The 24,099-nt window shown below is 40.7% G+C and overlaps 1 protein-coding gene across 1 annotated transcript in view; it reads left to right on the top strand.

The window, feature by feature from the left end:
* Positions 1-1,664: 1,664 nt before the first annotated feature.
* Positions 1,665-24,099, top strand: part of LOC142371776 (shisa family member 6) — a 110,759-nt gene continuing 88,324 nt past the window's right edge. The window contains exons 1-4 of the mRNA XM_075454511.1: positions 1,665-1,753; positions 2,235-3,156; positions 14,789-14,946; positions 22,993-23,088. Coding sequence (XP_075310626.1) covers positions 2,597-3,156; positions 14,789-14,946; positions 22,993-23,088 — 814 coding nt within the window. The 5' untranslated portion in view covers positions 1,665-1,753; positions 2,235-2,596. The remainder of the gene's footprint in view (positions 1,754-2,234; positions 3,157-14,788; positions 14,947-22,992; positions 23,089-24,099) is intronic.

The following is a 24,099-nucleotide window of genomic DNA, read 5'->3' as shown; positions in this document are numbered from 1 at the left end:
CAGGTTCAAAGAGACACAGCCGTTAGAAGACTTTCTTCTGCAGGTTTCTTTCTGATTTATGTTTTTTAACACATATTCAGCGGCAGGATGTTCATCAATTAGTCCACTAATAATGAATTATGAGAGGCATTTTGCATATTAAGAGCGACTCATCACTTATATTTATAATTTTATATTTATATGTAAATAAAGTACATCGTTCCTGATGATTTATTTATACACAAAATCCATCCTCCATTCTTTATGCAGGAATACTTCAATGACCGTCATACAGCTTGAAAAAGGCTCGTTGTGTTAACGAGCAACTGAACAGGTGTACCCAATAAAGTGGCCGGGGAGTGTATAATATATATATTTCATAAGTGCAGTGGTCCCAGCATTGAGCCCTGAGACAGTCCTACACTAAGGTCTAAATAACTTTTAACATTGTACGATTCACTGTGTCACAAGCTTCATGTAAACCTAGAAAAAAGGCTGCAAAGTGTTGCTTGTTGTCCAAGGATTCTATTAATCCATTCTTAGGCCAGAAATATACCTGCTTTTGATAATGGTGCACGTGTTTATGCCGGCTGCCTCTTTGTTTGGAGCATCCCTTGTGCACATCCTCAACAATTAGCGCTACGCGCTTACAATTTTCTGCGCCTGCACTTGGAAAACTCATTTTGCGTAAAAAGGGTGAATTTAAATTATTTTGTTTAATTTAGAGCCCCCAAAAATGAACCCGGTAGCTGCATTACCCAAAATTTTATTTAACCCGTTAGCGGAATTAGCGGAAATGTCGTTTTTCAAATATTATAATTGGGTTGTAGATATAAGTTAGTGCCTCTGTTATTGATAATTTTATTTACACATGCACAAAAGCTGTTAAATAAAGACAATGCCTACTCGAAATTACTCTCCCCCCCGCCCCCCCATCGCTTTGGCTCCCCCTATAGTGCAGCGCTCGCATATAGTGCTTCATACCAACTTTTTGCGCCACTGGTCGTACCAATATTTTATCTTATTAATATGAAGTTGGATTTGGTCGATATATTTGAGTTGATATTCGTAAGTAGACTGTAAGTGGATTGTGAGAGAAAAACGTACTTTAATGAAAATGTCTGATATAATTAAATCTAACTCCATTAAGTCTGACTTTGAATCTAACTGTGAGAGTAAAATGAAATCTGACAAAGAAAAGGTTTCACTGTAACAGCTTTTATGTCAGTTACTTTACAAAAAGTCCAAAACCTTTAATTAGTCAGAACCTGACATCAGAATTGCAGAATGCAAACCCCAGAGAGCTTGATCTGAGAAACATTTGAAGGTCTCTGCAGCCTTAAACCACTCGGTTTGATTCTGAACGTTTCTGCTGCACCCAAATCCCTTTTTACCTCAAGCAAAAACTTACTCACAGACTCACACGCACACTCCGCGTGCATTGATACGTGAATAGACACCAACGAAAACGCCTCTTCTTTTAACAAACAACTTATAACACATCGTTATCTTCCCGTTTTCTCCACCTCCGCGAGTCACCGGGTGAAGAATGTGAGGTATGTGACCAAAGAACCTGGGAGAGAAAAAGCCGGACGATAATTAACGGGGGTACCTGAATGGTGACGTGGTTGAAGGGTGGATGGGAGTGTAAGAGAGGTGGAGGGAGGCGGGCCGGAGAGGAGAGAGAGAGGTCTCGCCTCTTGTCTTACAGAGGCTCTTTGATTCAGTGGCAGTGGCTGAGACATCGCTGCTGTTTTCGGCCACTCTTAACCCGGTAAGTCCTCATCTTCTTATTCCTTTTCCCCCCTGTTTGTAATCAGATTGTTCAGTAACTGTCTGTCAATAGAAAGGTGAATAAGTTAATGCGCTGCTTTTACCGACCAAAAAAAAAAAAGGTCGGGAGGGAACTTTGTGCGTAAAAAGAAGGGAAAATGAAACGATCTGACGCTCCACGGCATCATTTTTCTAAAACTTGCGCAATTAATGAGGAATATTAGAGTCAGATTCCATGTTGGCTCACCAAATGTGATGTTTTCTGATATATTAATGAAGATAAAATGGATATTTTTTCAGTTTTCTGTCACGCTCCAACAAGCCTGGCGAAAGCTTTGGCGCTGTCCATGGTTCTGAAAGTACTCAGTTTTTGCAAGTTCTCGTTTCCATAATGTCTGCATTCTAACATTTTAGTTTTTTCTTGCTACTTTGTTAAACATTTAGCCTATTTTACCGACCAAATGTATCTTTTTTCTCCACAGCTAACCCCTGAGCCTCAATCTCACTCGGTATCTACAACTCATGATACAGATAAGACAGATTTCCTGGAAGACATCGTTTTTTTTTTCTCCCCATCGCGTTTCTGCGCCCGAAATTAACTTAGGTTGAACTTTTGCAAGGCAACTGGCTGCGAGCTGCAAAAGTCTGAAGATGCAGTCTGTTTCTGGTGAGCGCAAAACAATCCAGTTCAAGTCTGTCAAAGAAAGCTTGACACAAACGGGAGTAACAGCGATGAAGAAACCCGCAAGAAGCTCCACTCGATAAGAAGTGGAAGAGTGACATTCAGAGAAGAATAACCCTGACGAGAGTGGAGGCCAGCAAGCAAACACCAGCGCTTCCTCAAATGATGGGGATAAAGCACCTTCTGCTTCTTTTGATTTACTTAGACCCGCTGAATGTCCTCTGCACCGCCGCCAACAACAACAAAAAAACCAAAATCTCGCCGAGGAGAAACTCAAGGGTGAAGGAGGTCAGCGACAGCACCACTTCTGTCCCCGCGGACATCCCGGGGAAGATCACCCAGGTTCAGGCTCCCACGGTCGTCCAGCACGACACCTGCATGGGCTACTACGACGTGAGCGGGCAGTACGACAAAGAGTTCGCCTGCAACAACACGGACCACCGCTTCTGCTGCGGCAGCTGCTTCCTGCGCTTCTGCTGCGCGGACCGGGGGAAGCGGCTCGAGCAGAAGAGCTGCACCAACTACAACACGCCGGACTGGATCAAAACCCAGCCCCCCTCACCGGCGCCCACCGGCGATACGTACGACCCCGAGCTGGACCAGACCAACACCACGGTGTACATCACCTGCGGGGTCATCGCGCTCATCATCACCATTGGGATTTCTGTCAAAGTTGCCTATGACAAAGCCACGAAGCCCCCCCAGGAGATGAATGTGCACAGGTAAAAACGCCTTTCACGTTATCACAACTTATTCTGAATAAAGATAAATGGGAACTTTGTGAAAAAAATGTTTTTGGAAAACTCTTAACTCTGGGTTTGAGGTGTTTTACTCCTTTAATTCCTCCAACGCTATTTCAGTTATGTTCGTTAGAATAGTGGCTTATCTATACAAAATAAAATTGGTGGGATGTTCTGTTGTTCTATGATCAACTAAGGGAAATAATTTCAGATCGGCACATTCTTGAACCCACAACGAGGCTTTTTCAATGCACCAGCTTTAGAGAGAAAGATCTTCCTACATTTCGCTGCTTTGATGGTGAATTCTATCCACGCTTTACATAAATCTAGCCTGAGTTCACTCCAGCTCATGACCTTTTACATGCCATTACACTTCCTCCCAAAGCTCCCCTTTAAAGGAAATATCAAGACAACCACCTTTTCATGGCACACATATATCTTTCTTTTTGTCAATCCTTAGAGGAGTCGTGACGGAGGTATTTTATGTCTGTTGAACCTCGGGGGAATAAAGCAAATGCCACTGAGATCCTGATGGGAGTGTATTTTTCTTTAGTGACAATATCTTTAACTCTCCAAGGCACCAGCAGTGGTCACTGAACTGCTCTACGGACACTAAAGCGGCATAAAAAAAGCCCATCCTGTGGCCATTTCAGTCAGCAGCTCAACAAAATGCAGTGTAGTGATGTCATACACAGACAGAAGGCAAACATTTCCCTTATAAGTACCACCAACAATCCCAGCTTTCAATGTTTTAGATGACTGCATTTGATGTTCTTGATTCAACTGAAATATGAATTTGGAGCCTTAGAAGAACAGGATTGGGATATGATGGCATGTGTATGTGAACATAACAAATTGTTGGAAAGTTAATATTTTTAATTTAAGGGACGTATTTCACTTTTAAATTCTTACAAAATAAAGACTAACTGCTTTTTTTTTTTTTATGACCACGCGGGTCGGTTGCATTTAATTGACTCGCTCTAACTTGTAAGCTGCCTTGTAGAGATCAGAGGACTTACAATCAAAATGTTGTCAGGTAACGATTGGTGCACAGAAATCCATTGCATCACCATTCACCAAATGTGCCCCGCCCACCTCAAACCATTGAGAAGAGAGCAAAGAGAAGCAGTGGATGCTGAAGAAACCTTTCATGTGGGGAAAAAAACCTATTTGCTCCCAGAAATAGTTTAAAATAGAAAAAGTATTCACGTTTTTCTTCAGTTGTCATTTTTTTTTGTTTTTCACCATTTGAACTGCATCATTTTGGATTCTAGAAATTCACTTTACTTCAATCCAACCAGGGAAATGAAGCTGCCACGGAGAGCAGCAGCTCAATCATCAGCGGTCGCACAACACTAAACACATATTGGACACGTAGTAAATATATAAATTAAGTAAACACAAAGCAACAACAGATAAATAATTCATCATCATAGGCCAGAATAGGGGCATCGATAGTCACCCATAACATTCGCAGTGAGATGTTCTTGCCCCCAGGTAATTTAAACGTTCTTTGAATTGATTTAGAGAAACAAGATCCCAAAGAATCTGTTGGTTATTATGGATCTGACTCCAAGCAGACGGAGCAGAGTCTACTTTTCCCAGTTCAGTGCCATTTTTTGTGATGGATGGAGGAAATAGGCCTCAGGTGAAAGCACATGCATTTCTGTTCTTTCATGAAGGTTGTTCGTCTGAAGATACGATGGGAGCAGACATAGAATAGCTTTAAAAAATATGGCTGGAGAATGTGTCCAGTGTGGGGTGTGAGGATTTTAACGTTGCACTACCATAGATAGCATGCAATTTTACAAGAACTGCGATTATATACATATATATATATATATATATATCGCTCTGGGGCGGCTTTTTACAAATGGAGTGGCTTTCTGTGATGACCCCCACACAGAAAATATCCATTTCTTTGATTTACAGCATCTTCTTGCTCATCATTTTTACCTTCAGGACAACAACTCTCCTGTTCGGTTGGTTGCATCCTAACAATTTCAATGTTGTAAAGAAAAAAAAAAACCTTATTGAACTTAGCCTAGAAGAAACTCTGGATGCTTACAGGGAAGCTAATCCAGGGATAGCAGGAAAGCAAACAATAACCAAACTGACAAAACAGGGCAGGAATAAAGCAGATGGTGAGACAATTATCTGCCAAAGAACAAAGAAAAACATAAATACTTATATAGAAAAGGGTAGTTAGCAGCAGTTTGAGAGCAATGAGAAACTGAAAGCAGGTAAAACTAAACAGAAATCCCATGAGATACAAGGTGTGAATAAAAGAAGTAAAGCTAAACAAGCTGCAGGTGAATAACAGGTGATCCAAATGCAACATAGATATAGTTGATAGGATTAATGAACTGAACACAGAAGAGGATCTTAACAAAATATAACATCAAAACTTAGAAACCATGACGGGACCAACCAATCAACTGAGCCTCAAGCTGCTTTTTTTTCTGCTTTATTCGTTTGGTTGCAATTTGAGATTTGTGACGCTGGATGTTACTACATCCCTCACTCTAAACTTAAAAAAACAAAACGTATTCTCAAAAGACTTGAATCGCAGAATTCACTCAGTGGGGTCACATGGCCCTGAAAGGATCGGATTATTGGCTAAATTACAATCAGACTGAGTTATTAAGTGCATGTAGACACCTTATTCTGACAAGAAATCGGATCGGATTCAGACCCCGAGATAACTGGGTTGAAAGTCACTCTAAACCTGCTTGTAGACGCTGAAGCTCGTGGTGAATCAGACTTTGCGTTGTGCGCATGCTCCAGATGTTTTCCCGGGGTCGTGACCCGGAAGTCAAAGGAGACGATATTCCTGTTGTTGTCGCCGTCAGAAACAAACAAACAACGCGATGGAGAATGCTCCGTTGGGCATCGAGTTTGTGCAACAAGCAGCTCATCACAGACCAAATGTAGAGGGACGTAGCTTCATCTGGCTCTGCGTTCTCCATCTTTCTCCAATGCCTGAGTTTGTTGTTGTTGTTGGTGGTGAAGAGGTCAACAGGAAGTGGCTCTATTAGAAACAGCTGGAATGGGTACAGCGCCACCTATCATACCGGGGTATGACACGCTTTGTGCCTCTGATCCCATTCATTCACCGCCAGATATCCAAGGAGAATTATCCTTGCTCAGCTCATTAGGGACCGAGCAGTGAAACTACAAGGACCCTATTGTATCTGTATGAGTTCTTCTATATTATTCTTTCTTTCTTTCTTTCTTTCTTTCTTTCTTTCTTTCTTTCTTTCTTTCTTTCTTTCTTTCTTTCTTTCTTTGCAAAAGGTGCCCGAAAACTCATGAAATTTTGCGAGCACCACCTGCCAGTCGACGACATAAAAGAATCTAAACTTTATATTTTTGGGAGTCGCTCATTGACTCTGTAGCATCCCCGCATTGGGTTTCGCAAGGGACGACAAAATTTGGTACACTCATTCATCATGCCAAGACGCACAAAAAAGTCTCATGCTGCCATGGTCCCACGTCCATTTTGGATGGAAAGTGCGTTTTCGTGCCAATTTTGACCGATTCCACACCTCACATTTGATCGAACTCCTCCTACAGATTTAATGGTAATAGCTCCCAACTTGACCAGGTTACTCTTAAGACATGGAGGGAAAAAATCATGGACACACCTTTCCAAACTCTGAACGGTGTGGGCGTGGCCAGGCGGTGAAAATCTTGTAATGGCGTTTGTGGTTTGAAAGCCTTATCATCATCGCAAAGTCATGAAACTTGGTACACACGTCCACCCTGTCGACCTCGTACGTATGCAAAGGGTATTGTGTGTGGGCGGAGCAAAATGGCTCAGTGGTGCCTCCTAGAAATTTAATTCTTATTGTAATTTAGCCAATAATCCGATTCTTTCAGTGCCATGTGACCCCACTGAGTGTGAGAAATTAAAGGTTTCACATCAGATGGAGACCCTGCAAATCATTCCACAGAAACCCGTCCAACCTCACATTTTTCTCCAATTAGCAAGGCCCTCATTAATTCCCAGTTTCTTACCCGACCTGGTGAACTTGGTGGCGTGACACATGGCTCCAAATTAGCATTAAGTGTTGACAGTGTTTGTTTTCACAGCTTGTCCTACTGTCTCGAAGCAGGGTGCTTAATAAAAACCGCAGGTGCGAGTTTATTCTGCATTTTATGTTTCTGACTGTTTTGTGAGGTGCCGGCTGAACTTTATTGTATTTTTTACAAGGTTCTTTTTTTTAATGTAGACAGCAGATGAGCAGGAAACCCAAAGTCTGCTGTGTTTGTTTCCATCTTAAATCACACACTTCACTATTATTTGACTAAAGTTTTTACTTACTTACTTACTTACTTGAAGCAGCTATTAAAATGTAGCCTACAGTGATAAATAGATGTTTAATCAGCCTTTGTCTGACTGAAATTGCATGTTTTCCCCCTGCTGATGACAAAATGTTAGTCATATTGTCGGTGCTCTTACGCATGAGTCATTTCAGTCACCTTCTATTATCCCATTCTGGTCAAATAAGAGGAGGATGTCTTGCTTCTCAGCCAGGGCACAGAAGTTGACTTCATGATATGAAAATAATTGAGCATTGTTATGCTGTGGTCATGAGACCTGGCGTCCTGCTGCTCTGAAAATGTCAAAGGGATTACTCAGCTTTCTCTCTCTTAGAGAAACGCAGCCAGGAAAATGTCCAAATTTTAAGGACTGACGACAACACAAAGGAACTCATCCTGCGGACCGGTTTTAGATCCAGTGCAAGCTGGAAAGTGATGTCTGTTTACGTCTGTTTGAAAGGTGGAGCAGTCAGCTTTTAATATCCATATGGACTCGTGAGACTTTGTGATCCAGTATATACTTTGTAAAGAATTAATATCATGAAAGAGCCTTTTTTTTTTGGTCTCTACACTCTGACAAATGAGGAGATGGTGATGGTTGTGCTTTCATGCTTCTCAGACGCAGGGAATCTGCTTAATGCCACCACTTCAGTGCAAGGAGTGGTCATGCACTGGAAAAAAATCAAAGTCTTACCAAGTATATTTGTCTCATTTCTAGTCAAAATATCTCATTACACTTAATATAAGACACAACTGCCTAACGAGTACCATTTCAGCCAGATATAGGGACCTGTTTGAAGACAATACATCTGGAATATCTTGTTAAATGAAAACACTGGAAAAAATGCCCCTCCAAAAATAAGTTAAAAAAAACAACAAATACAAGACGTTTTTGCTTGAAATAAGCAAAAAAATCTTTAGGACCGTGTTTGGGACTTTGAATGGTGAAGAATATCTTTTTTTTTGGAGCCAAAACCAAAGTCCAGCATCCAGCAGACTTTACTTTGTCTGCTGTCTGGACCAAAACTCTGGATTTTAGGTTTATACCTCAGTCATTATCAGTTGTTGGTCACCTGTTCGTTAGGTGTAGTCACTAAAACCATGTGAGGCCAAGTATATTCTTGCTTTTTATGCGTCGTGGGCATAATTGTTCACATATTCGCCTGCGTTCTACGGATGTTAACAGAGGATTACTGTAGTAGGCACACCAGATGACTCACTCATGCCATCCTATTAAACCTGCACTGCCACTGCACTGGAAAAAATCTAAATCTTACCAAGTATATTTGTCTCATTGAGTGTCTCATTACACTTAATATACGAAATAACTGTCTAACAAGTACTATTTCAGCCAGATATAGGGACTTGTTTTAATACAATACATCTGGAATATCTTGTTAAATTAAAAAGTCTTGAAAACAAATTGTTTTGAGTCACATATCATATGAAACAAGCTTTTTTTTACATTTGAAGAGTTTTTTAAGCTAATTTCAAGATCACTTTTATCTCAAACGTCATAAATATCACATCTTATTTCAAGAAATCTTGACAAGCCGATTTTCACTAGTTCTATTGGCAGATTTTTTTGCTTATTTCAAGCAAAAACGTCTTGTATTTGTTGTTTTTCTTACTCATTTTTGGAAGGGCATTTTTTCCAGTGTGAGGCTTTAGAGAGGGGACAATTAAACAAAAAGGCACAGCTTTCTCCTCTTTTTATGATTTGTTTGTTAGTCGCTAACCATTTGGCAAACAGAGCTGTTGTGATGACGCTGGCTGGAACGGGCCTCAGAAGCTGGCAGCAGACTCACGCTGACAGCCATGACCACGAAGAAGTGGTGGAACACAGGATTATCTTTATATTTGGCAAGGGTCTGCTCCTGAAAAGTGGGAGCGTCTCTGTTCATTTCCGGTGCTTTTTCTGAAGCTATTTAAACCCCCCCCCCCTCACACCTCTGAGACCGAGGCAGGAATGTGAGCAGAATACTGAGCCGGCTGGCAGACCTTTTCTGTTTGGAATGTGACCTTCACCGAAACCCAAGAAATTTGAGTGAGAGCTGAAGCCTCTGATTTGAACAGGTTGTATTGATCACCTTCTGCAGAGCAAACTGAGATGCAATTTATGCCTGGTTGGTGGTCAGATGTACGCCTTTGTTCCCTGATTGCAGCACAGAAACGGTGCATGACAAGAGGGGATTTTTAGTTTTAGCTCTGCATCGATTCAACAGAAATAATTCTTTCTTTTTAAGTATCAGTATTTTGTTGTTGGAATCAATGGGATCCATGTGGTCCTGGTCTGGGTTTTTATGGGTTAAGATGGAGCTGGCCATCCTCTGCACCTGTCTGGAGACTCTAGGTTAAGCTGTGATTTACCGTCAGTCTGTTCCTGTCCTCCAAAGATAGGTGACTTTACCACGACACCAAAGGAGAATGATGAAACGGACTCAATAAAAGATCTATAAAATGGTGTCGTGATGGTCTTTTCAGTGTGAAAGACGGACAGTTTTTGCGAACAACAGAAAGGTTGGTGACACTTTCAGCTCAGTGCGTGTCAAAGTTCAACCTTGGATCGATAATAGTCCCAAGATGCTTTGCACACATTCCATAGTTGGACCCTTAATGTGCTGGAATATTTCCTGAAATCCACAAAAATGCTTTTGGTTTTTGATATGTTCAGCTGGAGACGAGACTCCACGCAAAAGACTAACAATTACTGTGTCGTCTGCATACTTTAAATTGCATTTATATATAGAATAAATAAAAAGTAACAGGCCACATCCTTGTTATGAACCAATGGAGGACATAGCTTGATCAGATAAAACCTTGTTTACTTTCATTCTCCGTTTCCTGCAAGTTAGAAAAGTCCACAATCGAGCCGGCAAGATCAACTCAAATTAAAACAATGGATTAAAACATGCGGTTGAATTATATTAAATGCTGAAGAGAAATCAATAAATATGGGTCTGGTATGACAAGCCTCTCCTTCCATGTGTTTAGGGGAGGAAGTTAAGATGAGCCACTCCCCTGCAGAGGATCCAACACTTGCTCCGTGTTGTGCAAAAGATTTTCATGTTAAAGATATAAATGTGTAAAGATTAGCCATAAATCTGAAACCACTGGGCTCCTTAACTGTTAAAGAGGGCTGTTTTCAGTGATGGATTCACACTAATTTGATGCCTGGTTAAATAACATCACCATAGGTGTCGTGCTGTAAGGTCTCTTTGCCGGTTCACCCTCATAATTCGTCTGAAATTCATGAACAAATCTTCACTAAACGATTGAGTCCTCGCTAAAAAAGTATGTGCTGCAAGAGATCCAACAAGAAGCAAACACAACAGTCAAAGTTCTCATGTTGATTTGATTTGATTTACAACATCAACTTATGCATTTACAGTAGGGCTGGGCAACGATTAAAATGTTTAATCTAATTAACCACATGATTTCCCTGATTAATCACGATTAATCGCCATTTTGTACGCAAAATCCAAAAATGAATCCAAAAGTAGTGTATAGCTTTTAGCATTTAGTTTTATTTTGAATGTGCTGCCATATGAATGAAAGTGCCATAACATTTGTTGTGCAAACACACTTTTAACATCAGCATCTTTCTGTAGTTTTTATGTAGAAGCCTCGCTCCACTGTCTGTTTCCTTGAATGACTTGCTGCTATCAGTTGTGTGTTTTGCCTTTAAGTGATATTTTAGACTGGAACTACTACGCTGGGAAGACAATTCAACTTGGCTGTAAATGCAGGAGTTTTTTTTTTAATTTATTTTGAAATACGTGCTTTTATGTTGAAACAAGTAAAACAGGAAGTAGCGCCGGTTAGCTCCGTTAGCTTCACACAGAGACCGAGGAGCACCTGTAACGGTGATGTTACCTGCTAGTTTATTTTTATTTTATTACTCCTTGCTTTGTAGCCGAGTAAAAGTTCCGTACCCTTCTCCATGTTTGGTGGATCTGACGAAAACTTTCTTTTCCGGTTCTACAGCAGACAGCAACAGACTTTTACAAAATAAAAGCCTGTGAGCAACAGACTTTTACAATAAGAAAATAAATACTAAAATCTGCGTTAATAATATATCGTTAAAAAATATTAAAATATTTATCGACGTTGAATAATTAACAACTTAACGCGATAATAACGAGTTAACTCCCTCAGCCCTAATTTACAAAAATAAAAGATCCACCTCAAAATTTGTTGGGGGGGGGGTGCTGTTTTTACTGGATATGTGTGGGGAACGAGCTGCCAGAATGGAATAGCAAAAAAAATGACATCCCCCCTTTGGAGAGATAACTGTTGAAGATTGCAGAATAAAGCCGTAACATGCACGTTAGTGAAGCCTTCAGCCAATCAGGGCAGAGTTTGTTTGTTTGAAGTGATTCCCAGTCTGAGCAGACTGAAACCAACCTTTCCTTCTTTAGGTCCTCCAATCTAACTGACCATGTGGGTCGTTCATCTCATGTCTGAAATACAACGGAAATGACCACAAACGCTGCTTCAGACACCACCATGCACCATCATGCACCATCATGCACCATCACGCACCATCACGCACCATCACGCACCATCATGCACCATCACGCACCATCACGCACCATCACGCACCATCACGCACCATCATGCACCATCACGCACCATCATGCACCACCATGCACCATCATGCACCATCATGCACCATCATGCACCATCACGCACCACCATGCACCATCACGCACCATCATGCACCATCACGCACCACCATGCACCATCACGCACCATCATGCACCATCACGCACCATCATGCACCATCACGCACCATCATGCACCACCATGCACCATCATGCACCATCACGCACCATCATGCACCATCATGCACCATCATGCACCATCACGCACCATCACGCACCATCACGCACCATCATGCACCATCACGCACCACCATGCACCATCACGCACCATCATGCACCATCACGCACCACCATGCACCATCACGCACCATCATGCACCATCACGCACCATCATGCACCATCACGCACCATCATGCACCACCATGCACCATCATGCACCATCACGCACCATCATGCACCATCATGCACCATCATGCACCATCATGCACCATCACGCACCATCACGCACCATCATGCACCATCACGCACCATCATGCACCACCATGCACCATCATGCACCATCACGCACCATCACGCACCACCATGCACCATCATGCACCATCACGCACCATCATGCACCATCATGCACCATCACGCACCATCATGCACCATCATGCACCATCATGCACCATCACGCACCATCATGCACCATCACGCACCATCACGCACCATCACGCACCACCATGCACCATCATGCACCATCACGCACCATCATGCACCATCATGCACCATCATGCACCATCACGCACCATCACGCACCATCACGCACCATCATGCACCATCACGCACCATCATGCACCATCATGCACCATCATGCACCATCATGCACCATCATGCACCATCATGCACCATCACGCACCATCATGCACCATCATGCACCATCATGCACCATCATGCACCATCACGCATCACATAAAGTCATTGCTGCATCAGGTCAAAGGCGCCTTTTTCAGGCTAAAAAAGTTGATAAACAAACAAAAACAAGCATAATTTGTGACTTATTGATGCCCTTTGAGGCGTTAACTTTCAAATATATCAGCAATTTGGTAATAAGATCAGTTCCCTGACGTCTGAGTGCTTTGAAAGGGGTGTTTGATGAATATTCTGGTCTTTTAAAGAAACTACTGTGAAACAGTTTAATTTTTTCCTGTGAAGTGGTCTATCTCTCATCTTCTTTTTTTTTTTTTTTTTGTTTACTTCCTTTTTAGATTTTGATGCTTTTCTTGCTTTCTGCTCATTTCATTTCCTGTGTTTCCTCCCCACCTGTGTTGTGATAGGTTGACAGCCCCATTGCTCTGTTCCTACCACACACACCATTTGCCATTAGTCATCACTCACCTTGTATCTATTCCTTTTCCTCATCTGATGGCTGTCAAAGTGATAATAAATTATCTTTTACCCAAAAGACCACTTATTGCCCTCCCTGCTGACCTGGGGGTTGTGACTGGTTGGACTTCCTGTGCTGGCAACCTGTTGGACTGTCTTTTAATAGTCTCTTTCTTTTAGATAGATGTCTGAGTTGAAGGAAATGAAAGTATGAACATAAGTGGCGACCAAGATAAGAGCCGGTGGAGTTAAACGCTTTAGTGCTTCCTTATCTCCTTCAGCAAAGGGCACAGTGGCACGTCCTTCATGTAAAGCAGATTATTCTGTCTTTAAGTTTCTTGCAGCAGCAACACAGTTATTTTTAAAACCGTCATGCCAATTGGGATTAATGCAGATGAGGAGAGGAAGGAGAGTAACAGTTCCCACTATAAAAACCAATGAAATCCACATTTGTGACTTTTCCCCACCTTTTAGTAATCGCTAACCGTGGAAATCAAGTTTTGTTCAATAATGAAATTCTAAGAGCTGCTTTTGCAGTCTCAATAAAGCAGCTGTGATTGCTCAATGCAGACCTATATATGTAAAAGCTTAGTGTATTCATGTTATTTTAGCTCCTTTCTGCCTTTTCTAAGGTTTCCTTCCAGTCGTGACCTTGTAATTTCTTTTTTATTGCATTCAGGAAATATTTGACCTCAGGATGTAAACTCAATTTCATTCTACCATCCTTTCTCTTTTTAAAGTACATTATTGAGAAAAGTGCACTGCATATAAGGCCCAGAGTGAGGACATAAACACTGACTTTGCATCAATCTAAAGCACCTTTTGTGGCTCCTCTTCCTTAATAATTCGTTGTCATTTCTTATTGAGATGTATGTTGAAAGCCGGTTCTACTCCTGCTGCACAGGAGGCAATTGGGACAATGTAAAATCAGGTCGCCTCTGTCTGTGAAGAGGAAACAGCAGAATTATGCTCGCCCTGGAAGGGAAATGCTATTAATACTCTGTATATCTCCCAAAGTCACAGAGTTATGGAAACGTGGACTCCGCGGTTGCTTTAGGTTGACATTGACACACTTAAATTGCCCTTTTATTTAATTTACCCATCCTCCAAAAAATGGTAGACATTGTGCTGGTGAGATATCACTTATTTCACTTTGTGCATGAGTATCTGTGTAACTTTATTGGAAATCTAACTCCATTTCCTCTCTCCCTTTGGAGCCAATGGATGAGGAGGAGAATTGGGAAGATGAGAATTCTTTTTATCATTTAAAATGGAAGCATAATTCTTATTTACGTTGGTGTTTTTTCTCCTTTCAGAGCTCTCGCGGACATTCTGAAGCAACAAGGTCCAGTTCCGATCTCGCATTACGACCATGAAAACATTGCATCGCTCGACGGCTCCGCCAAAGACGAGACGCCGGTCAGAACCTTGAAGAATCATTACACACCTGTTCACACCAAGGCGTCAAACCATGGTGGGTGATCAGTGTCTCACTCAAAATATATTTGAAGGCTCTATTTGCAGCTTTCACAGCATAATAATCCAGCTTTAGGTTTTTATGACGGTGCAAGTCTTGAGTTGAAACCCACACATTCAGTTTCCTTTGATTGACATCCACTGAAATAGATGCTTTTCCCTCAATCACGCTTCATTAAGCGGACACATATATAAGAAAATTTATGGCAATTTAAATGCAAGGCCCTGCCCGTAAGCCTACTCAGCGCTGGTTCCCATTTGAGATGCAAATCATTATCTTGAAGCTTTTATCCAAAGATAATTCAGGCGTGCAACTCTGTTCCTCCTACTTTTATCCGGTAGGTCTCCATATCCCTGCTCCAGGGATCAGCTCGCTTGCTAAGTGCCCCAGTATGGTGTCCCAGATTCAACAGTGTTATGTTTTACTCTTGTGTCGCCACTCTCTCTATCAGTCCAACACAGAGTGCACGTGTCAGACGGCGGATGCAGGCTGTAATGAATTGCTTTGCTGTATTTTACTGGATATAATGGATGTGCCCAGTCATTCGTACAAACTACTTGTGCCTTTTTTAAGTTTGCACTGAGGCGCATTAAATTGACACACTAGACCAGGTGACCTTGAATAGTCTATTCTTTGATTATTTATCAGAATTTCTCCAATATGCTGCTTCTCTTTTACATTGTTTTAATCACAGGTGAGGTAAAAATGTACAAGTACAACCTCTCAATGATAAAGAAATAATTCTGCTGAAAATGAGAAGCAATTAAAGGCATCATGAACCTTGAAAAGGTCCTGGAATCACTCAAAGTTATAGAGGGATTTGCATGCGAACATTAGCAGAAACGGGGCACTGGTCAACTTAGAAGTGATGAACTTTTGATGTTGGTGATGTTTGAATTCAGCACTGGTGCCTGACTGTACTGCAATGAGCATCATAAAAACGACTCGAGTGGACAGCCAGGCAGCAAAAATGAGTAACTGTTCCAGGCCCCAAACATTCATAAGACTTTGTGTCTTACTTTGGCAATAAATACAGTTAACTGTAAATTGGTTTGATACCTATGAATGCACCTCTAGAGCTGATTATGAGCTGAATTAATCTGCAACACCTGCATTATTATAGCTCCATCATAAAGGCAAAAGGCATCTGGGTATCAATGAGAGGGGGGTGACTCCAGAATGAGGTTTTTTTTCTTCCCACAAGTTAAAACAGTGGCAAATCTGGGGGTTTTCTGAGTCAGGGGCCCCAATATTCATAGAAGGTCCAAGTATAATGTGTTCGAAACCGCATACTTCTCCTACTACTCATACTAACTTTTTGAGTTAGTATGCCAGTTTGAGTAAGCGAGAAGTTCCCGGATGCATACTAGATTCTCTGAAATGTTGGGTATGCATCATGAGGTTACTACTCATACTCAAACTACCCAAGATGCAACGTAACGTGACGTTGCCCATCGTCATTTCCTGTCAAAACGGCAGTTTCAAGCTAGCTGCAACGAGGGTAGGTTCACTTCCTGTTTTCAAAACAAAAGCACCAATTGTATCGTAATGGCTTTCCCTTTGATAAAAGGCAACGGGTATTTTATTTTGTGAAACTAACCGGAAGTGCGTTGCTCACTGCGGCTAGCTTTAGTAGCGCCAAATTCGTGGGAACAAAATTGTAAACAGCCGGTATTTTGTCAGGTTTTCAACACGTTGGGGATCTAAACGACTACTTTCTCACCTGAAAATGTTTAAAATGTTGCTAAAGTTTACAGAGTTTAGAGCTTAAGGGAAATCAGCTTCAGGCCGGCTGATTTTGGCTCGGGCAGGAGCGAAATGCATTGTGGGTAAACGCTCTGCATACTGTCTGATCGATGAGTATGCAGTATGGAAGTATGTAGTATGCGGTTTTGAACACAGCCTCTGTCCAACATCGTCCAAGATCGTTCAAATCTTCTTCTTCTGTAAGCTTTATTAACGCTTCACATTCCTATTTGGCATGGAATTATTATGCATTTAAATTGGCATGGAATTAGATCCACCTATAATCTGATCATCGCTCTCAGACAAAGGACATAGTGACAGGACAGGGACACTTCAGGGGGCCAATCAGATTTCAGCTGGGGCCAAAGTCCCTGTGGCCCCGCCCCTAGAACCGCTCCCGGGTTAAAAATTCATCTTGACGATGGTAAATCCCTGAAGGTAGGATCCCTGAGAGACAATATGGTGGAAAGTGGTGACACTCCAGAAGATCTTAAACTGTATAACAAACACTTAGAAAAAGGGGACCAACTTGTGTTAATACTTGTCCTATTAATGCCAAACATCACCTGCTTGTGATGCATGTGGGCTTCAAAAGAGGATGGAGGGTATAGATGCTAAAACTCAACGTCAATATCGGAATTCATAGCAATGGATTGGATTTAAATACTTTTCTTTGTTTTTCTGTGCAAAATTGGCAGAAATTCCTTCTGCCAAAGTAACTGAGTGAGGATTTTTGTGCTTTGCAACACAGTCCACTGTGTGGATGCGCGACTGCTTGCACCTGTATTCAGATGTGCATTTTGGTTTATAAACAACAAAAAGAAGGGTTTACTTTGTTAAATTTTCAGTTTGTAATACATGTGAGGCTACTTGCACAGCAGTGGTTATTGGGTCTGAAACTGTCACAGGGTCACGTGGACGGACTTGAATATTTTTATGAAATAAGGAGGCATAAAGCAGGATAAATGGGATGTATTAGTAAGTAGCTCACAACCTTTTCTCATTTTTATCACTCGTCTTCTCATATTGTGACTAAAAATGAGCCTTCAATTAACTGGATTTAGATCCAGAAGATCAGTTTTTTCCATTTCTTTTAACTACTTCCAAATTGGGAAATATATACAGAATCAGGTGCCACGCAGCTCCAAACACTGGCATTAAATTCTGTAGCTTCAGTCACTCCTTTTTTATTCTGGCTGGCGTTGATGGAGTACATCTCCGGCTGGGGATGGCTCTCCTCCTTTATCTTCCCCAGAGTGAGCATTATGGCGATAACTTCCATTCCTGCTCCGTTCTGAGAGAAATATCCTCCACACTTTGCAGACACAGAACAAAATCATTCCACTGATAGCAACTGGAGTCATTTTAGCTCAGATGAGGACAATTTTGGAGAAAAAGTTTTTGTATGATAAGAGTCTCTCACACTTAGAGAATATGAGCTTTTAGAAACTGTTTGCCATTACTTTCACATAATGCCCGAATAAGTACTGAAGTGATTCTGTCCATATGTAGTTTAGAGGGTGTGAAATGCAAGGCTGTGTTTGAGGCTACATTTGTGAAACCTCTGGTCTTCATTCTCTGGTCATGTTTAGGCAACAGATATATTAAATTAGCTTTACAAAACCATTTGGTTATGTTTAGGAAAAGTTGATGCCAGATGCCAACAGGTAGTGAGACCAGGCTTGTAATGAGGCCCGACTCGCAGTGAGCTCTCCAAAAGTTCTGGATAGAGTCGAGGTCGAGATCCATTTTCTTTGTGTTAGCTAAAAGAACCAAACTGTTCCCCTAAAGTTATAAGGTTGCTATGGTTTTTAAAACATTTTTGAGCTGTAGCATTAAAGAGAACATATTAAGCTTAGAGATATTTTCCTTAGTACAGATTTTTGTGGATCCAGCAGAAGACACTGAACTGTCAAACACCTTGATTGTTTTCCAGGCCTTTTTTCCCCTTGATTTCATGATATAATTGTGAAACACATTAGCATAATGTCGGCCCTGGTTAGTGCACGCTCTCAAAAAATTAGCAACTGCCTCACACTCTATTTTTGGCCGAGCCGCTGACCAATCAAAACAAAGCTTTCAGCTCTGACGCTGTCCCATAATAACATGGAAATCACCTTAAATGTGATTGATACATAGGCTGACTTATGTATTCTGTGTTAAATACAGGCTCAGCAGACTTTAAAAAAATACTTTAGTGAAATTTTGATGGATTAAATGCTGAAAAGATGTCATTGTACCATGATTAATTTAAGAGGCGTACACCCTGGACAGGTCACCAGTCCATCGCAGGGCCACACAGAGAAAAAATAAGACGAACAACCACGCACGGATCACAAATGAACCTGACATGCATGCTTTGGTACGATGGCTGAACTCAAACCAGGAGCCCTCTTGCTGTGAGGCGACAGTGCTGACCACCACAGCACATTTAACACAACAACATTTGAATGGATCTTACAGATGATTTGAGTTCAGCATCCGTTACTATGGTGACCGCCTTCATGACGCACTAAAATTAAGTCCAGTATACCTTATTGAGCCATTAATCTGACTCTGTAGTATAGTCCTCTGAATATAGTCAGTGCTGGCTAGCTTTTACCTAACATTTAATTGTTTTACTGTGGTTAATTGTAGCCAGTAGTTAGCCAGGTTAGTTGTGCCGCTATGCTAACCAAAGCTAAGCTAAGCTATCGGCTGCTATCTGTAGTTTTATCTGTGCCCTAAAGGTTATAAAGGGGCATTACTCCTCTATCAGCAGGTTAGCTTCAGTAAACAGGACTTCTGATTATTGGAACAAACAAAGGTACAGTAAAACTGAGCCAATGGAGGATTTTATTATTATTTCTGGAACACTTTTCAGAGCTAATAAGGGGCTATAGGTTCATCTTGCCTCATGGGAACAATTCATATCACCGTCAGCATCTCCTAGAAGATTTCAGTTCCATGTTCTCGTCCTTGGAGGATGCAGAGGTTGTGAATCATGGGCATTTCAACCTGGGAGACAAACTATAGCTATAATCTGCACCTCACTGTGAAAATCACCAGATTTAAGGGAAATATTCTACGTCACGTCTTTGGTTCTCAATCAAAAGTGATGTCAGCGTCAGTAATCAGCTTTAAGTTGTACTCTTTGTTGGATTAAAAAAAAAAGGAAGTGATTTGCATTGCTGAGGCTTAAGTGGAAAACTTTGGTGTGATGAAAGCCTGCCCTAATGGTCCCAGGTGTTTCTTCTCATTATGATAATTTGAAATGCTGTTCGATCCCAGCCTCCTCAGGCTCAAAGGTCTGAATGATATTATTGACTTTGAAGTGGTGCCTCAGAGAGGAAGGCATCTAACTGTTTGCTAGTTAATATAGAGAGGGATTAACATGGCAGAATGGAAGGACGAGAGGTGATTTTGAAGGGGCCAACTCACTTGTGATTGACAACACAACTGCAGGTACCTCGTCTTGCCTTTGTGTTCATGCCGCATTCTCAATTACAGCAGCTCTGCAGAACTAGAAGGATGAGGTGCACGGCGGATCTTAAACGCAGAGAAATTCTGAAAATATGGCCGAATACCTGATGTTTATTGCCTTTCTGCCCAAAATCAAACCTGAATTTTTTCTTCCCACTCATGAGCCAAAAGCGCTGCTATATCACTATCCAGTTGCATAAGATATTTCTGTCCCTGCAGACGGAAAAAGATGATAAATAAAGAATATGAAAGCCCTGAAATCTGCTGACCGCATCCTCAACCAATACATATTGACGAGCTGGTGATCCCACCTGAGAGTCGGTTTGGTCTGTTGTGCCATTTTAGCTCTGTTTAGTATTCTCGTCATCTACAGCTACTTGTTTCTGAAATGGCAGGAGTGGGGATTCAGAAAGATATTCTTCTTTGTTTAAAGACCCAGCTACACACGCCTTTAAAATCTTCTGTGGAATCAATCATCTCCAATAGATTGATTGATAACTCTGCCTCTCATTCTGCCTTTAGGAGCTCTAAGAACCACAAGTTAACAGGGAGCCTATAAAGAGAAGCTAAAACTGGAGAAATATGATCTCTGCTGCTAGTTCTCATCAGAACTCTGGCTGCAGCATTTTGAATCAGCTGGAGCAGTTTTTCTGCTTCACTGTGAGACAGGATGTTCCTGATATTAACGATATTACGAAGGTGAAGGAAGGCAGTCCTGGAAACCTGTTTATTATGCGAGTCAAAGGACAAATCCTGGTCTCTGGAGAAAATTCATCCAGCTCTTTATGTCTTTAAGACATGCTTTTAGTCACACCCAACTGATAATTATGCTGAGTATGATCAGCAGAGCAATGGACATTCATGTTGTCCAATAATATTACCCATTGGAAGCATGTATTAAGTGAAAACTCAGAGTTTGACTGGACCAAAACAGTCTAAAGACATATCAGGTTCTAAAGATACTTCTAAAGCTGTTGTACTCATCAGTAGGGCTGTAGCGATACATTGATCTCACGATACGATATGATACACGATATTCAGCCAACGATACGATTCGATACGATTCGATACGACACGATTCAATGCGATTCAATACGATTCGATACAATTCGATATGATACGATTCGATGCGATTCGATGCGATTCGATACGATGCAATTCTATACGATTTGATTCAATACGATTCGATACAATTCGATATGATACGATTCGATGTGATTCGATACGATTCAATACGTTTCGATACGTTTCGATACGATTCGATACACTTTTTCTGGTGGGACAGAAAGGGACAGTGTGATTTGACATGAATTGTCGCTGATTAGACTGGTGGTCCGACCTTTGAACCAGAAGAACAACACAGCCAGACAAACAGAAACAAACAAACATGTCACAAACGTGAGAGCTGTGCACTTTATACAACATTTTTATCAACTAATTTATCACTGTTTTGTATAATGTGACCCCCTGGTATTATATTGTATTATATTAATGTTCTACGTTTTCACTAATTGTAACGTCTGACTTTTGAATAAAGTTTGCTTTAAAAAAAAAAAAAAAATCGATACTTTATCGGGAAACAAAATATCGATATATATCGCAGTATCGATAAAATTGCTCAGCCCTACTCATCAGTGATATCAGTGGGAAGGATTCAATGAATCTTCTCTCTGATAGAAACAGTTTTATTTGTGAAAAAGCTCATGAAGTCATCACTGCTGAATGTTAAAGGAATACAAGGCTCAACAGGGCTCGGACTCCAGTGGTAATCCTACAGAGGGCAACCAAATGCATTCATCCCTGCTTCCCTCTTCCTCTTTTAAGCCTACAGGATAAGTAATGGTGGCAGCAAAAACATGAATAACGCCAACGGAACCTCATTACTGTTGTAAAATGGTGGATGGAAAGTAAGACGAGTTTCTGAATCCAGGGACAATGGAGCAGTATCTCATAGAAGCACTAAGCCAGAAAGATCACTGTAATTGTTCACTTGATTTGCCCTAAAAAATATCACGATTCTAAAGAGAATAAAAGCCTATAATTAGTTATTTTATTTCCTAATAGCTGTCCTCATCGTGTGCTTTGTTCTCAGTGAATTCAGCACAGAAACCTATTTGTCAGTCTGTTTAAACAGCTTTGTTGTTTGCAGAACAACCCAGGTACAATCCTTCTGCTCTCTGATGCCTCGGCTGTTTAATAAAGACAAAGAAACGAGGATGCCACTCTGTATCTGTTTGGTCAGCGAAAGATAGATTGTCTGAGATTTAAAATCTGTGACTGGAGCTCCCAGAAGTCTGGTTGACTGTGGAAAGTAAGCTGAATAGATCAAAAAGTCCGACCCTAACGAGCTGAAAGTGGACATGTCACCACCTATCGGACTCAATTTGGTCAAATGGACTCCCCTCCCTTGTGTACTGGGGCAGCGGTCCAATTAAATGGCGTAAATCAACCTTTAATATCAGCTCGACTGTACCTTTTTATAACTCTGTAACGTACGTGATTATTATCACTGGAAAAAAAATCCAAATTACCAGGTATATTTGTCTAATTTCTAGTCAAATATCTCATTACACTTAATATAAGACACAATTGCCTTACAAGTACTATTCCAGCCAGATATAGGGACATGTATCGAGAAAATACATCTTGAATTTTCACTGGTTCCATTGGCAAATTGTTTTGCTTATTTCAAGCAAAAACGTCTTGTATTTGTTGTTTTTTTACTTATTTTAGGAGGGGCATTTTTTCCAGCCTGAAACTTAACCTCAGAAAAAGATAACTCAAAGCTTTTTTAAAATGCTCAAATTAATTTCCCCCCATTTTTTCTTTCCCCAGGTCATTATGGGAAGGAGAACCTGCGCGGCGGAGGCCAAGACATGCACAACTACATCTCCTCTGGGTTCGTTACACTCGGACGAGGCCACTTGAAAGGTAGTCTGTCCTCATTCTGAGTTTTTTTTTTTTTTCACTTCACAGTAAGATCAGAATACACTGGAAAAAAATCAAAGTCTTACCAAGTATATTTGTGTCATTTCTAGTCAAAATATCTCATTACACTTAATATAAGACACAACTGCCTAACAAGTACTATTTCAGCCAGATATAGGGACTTGTTGGAAGACAATACACCTTGAATATCTTGTTAAATGAAAACACTGGAAAAAATGCCCCTCCAAAAATAAGTAAGAAAAACAACAAATACAAGATGTTTTTGCTTGAAATAAGCAAAAATAAATCTGCCAATGGAACTAGTGAAAATCGGCTTGTCAAGATTTCTTGAAATAAGATGTGATATTTAGGACTTTTGAGTTAAAAGTGATCTTGAAATTAGCTTAAAAACCTCTTCACATGAAAAAAAAAATCTTGTTTCATGTGAAATATGACTCAAAACAATTTGTTTTCAAGACTTTTTCATTTAACAAGATATTCAAGATGTATCGTCTTCAAACAAGTCCCTATATCTGGCTGAAATGGTAATTGTTAGGCAGTTGTGTCTTATATCAAGTGTAATGAGATACTCAATGAGACAAATATACTTGGTAAGATTTAGATTTTTTCCAGTGAAAGTCTTGAAAACAAATTGTTTTGAGTCACATATCATATGAAACAAACTTTTTTTGACATTAGAAGAGGTTTTTAAGCTAATTTCAAGATCACTTTTATCTCAAAAGTCCTAAATATCACATCTTATTTCAAGAAATCTTGAAATTCACTAGTTCCATTGGCAGATTTTTTTGCTTATTTCAAGCAAAAACGTCTTGTATTTGTTGTTTTTCTCACTTATTTTTGGAGGGGCATTTTTTCCAGTGTAAAGATGATTTCATTCGGACAGCTTTGGTGTCATGCTGTCATCCTGTTTCTGCCAAAAATGTTGCGTACATGACAGTGCTGTTAAAGGGATAGTTCGCCTCTTTTGACATGAAGCTGTATGACATCCCATAT

This window comes from Odontesthes bonariensis, chromosome 21 (genome assembly GCF_027942865.1).
Source record: "Odontesthes bonariensis isolate fOdoBon6 chromosome 21, fOdoBon6.hap1, whole genome shotgun sequence".
Taxonomy (NCBI): Eukaryota; Metazoa; Chordata; class Actinopteri; order Atheriniformes; family Atherinopsidae; genus Odontesthes; species Odontesthes bonariensis.
This window is presented reverse-complemented; position numbering and strand designations above follow the sequence as displayed.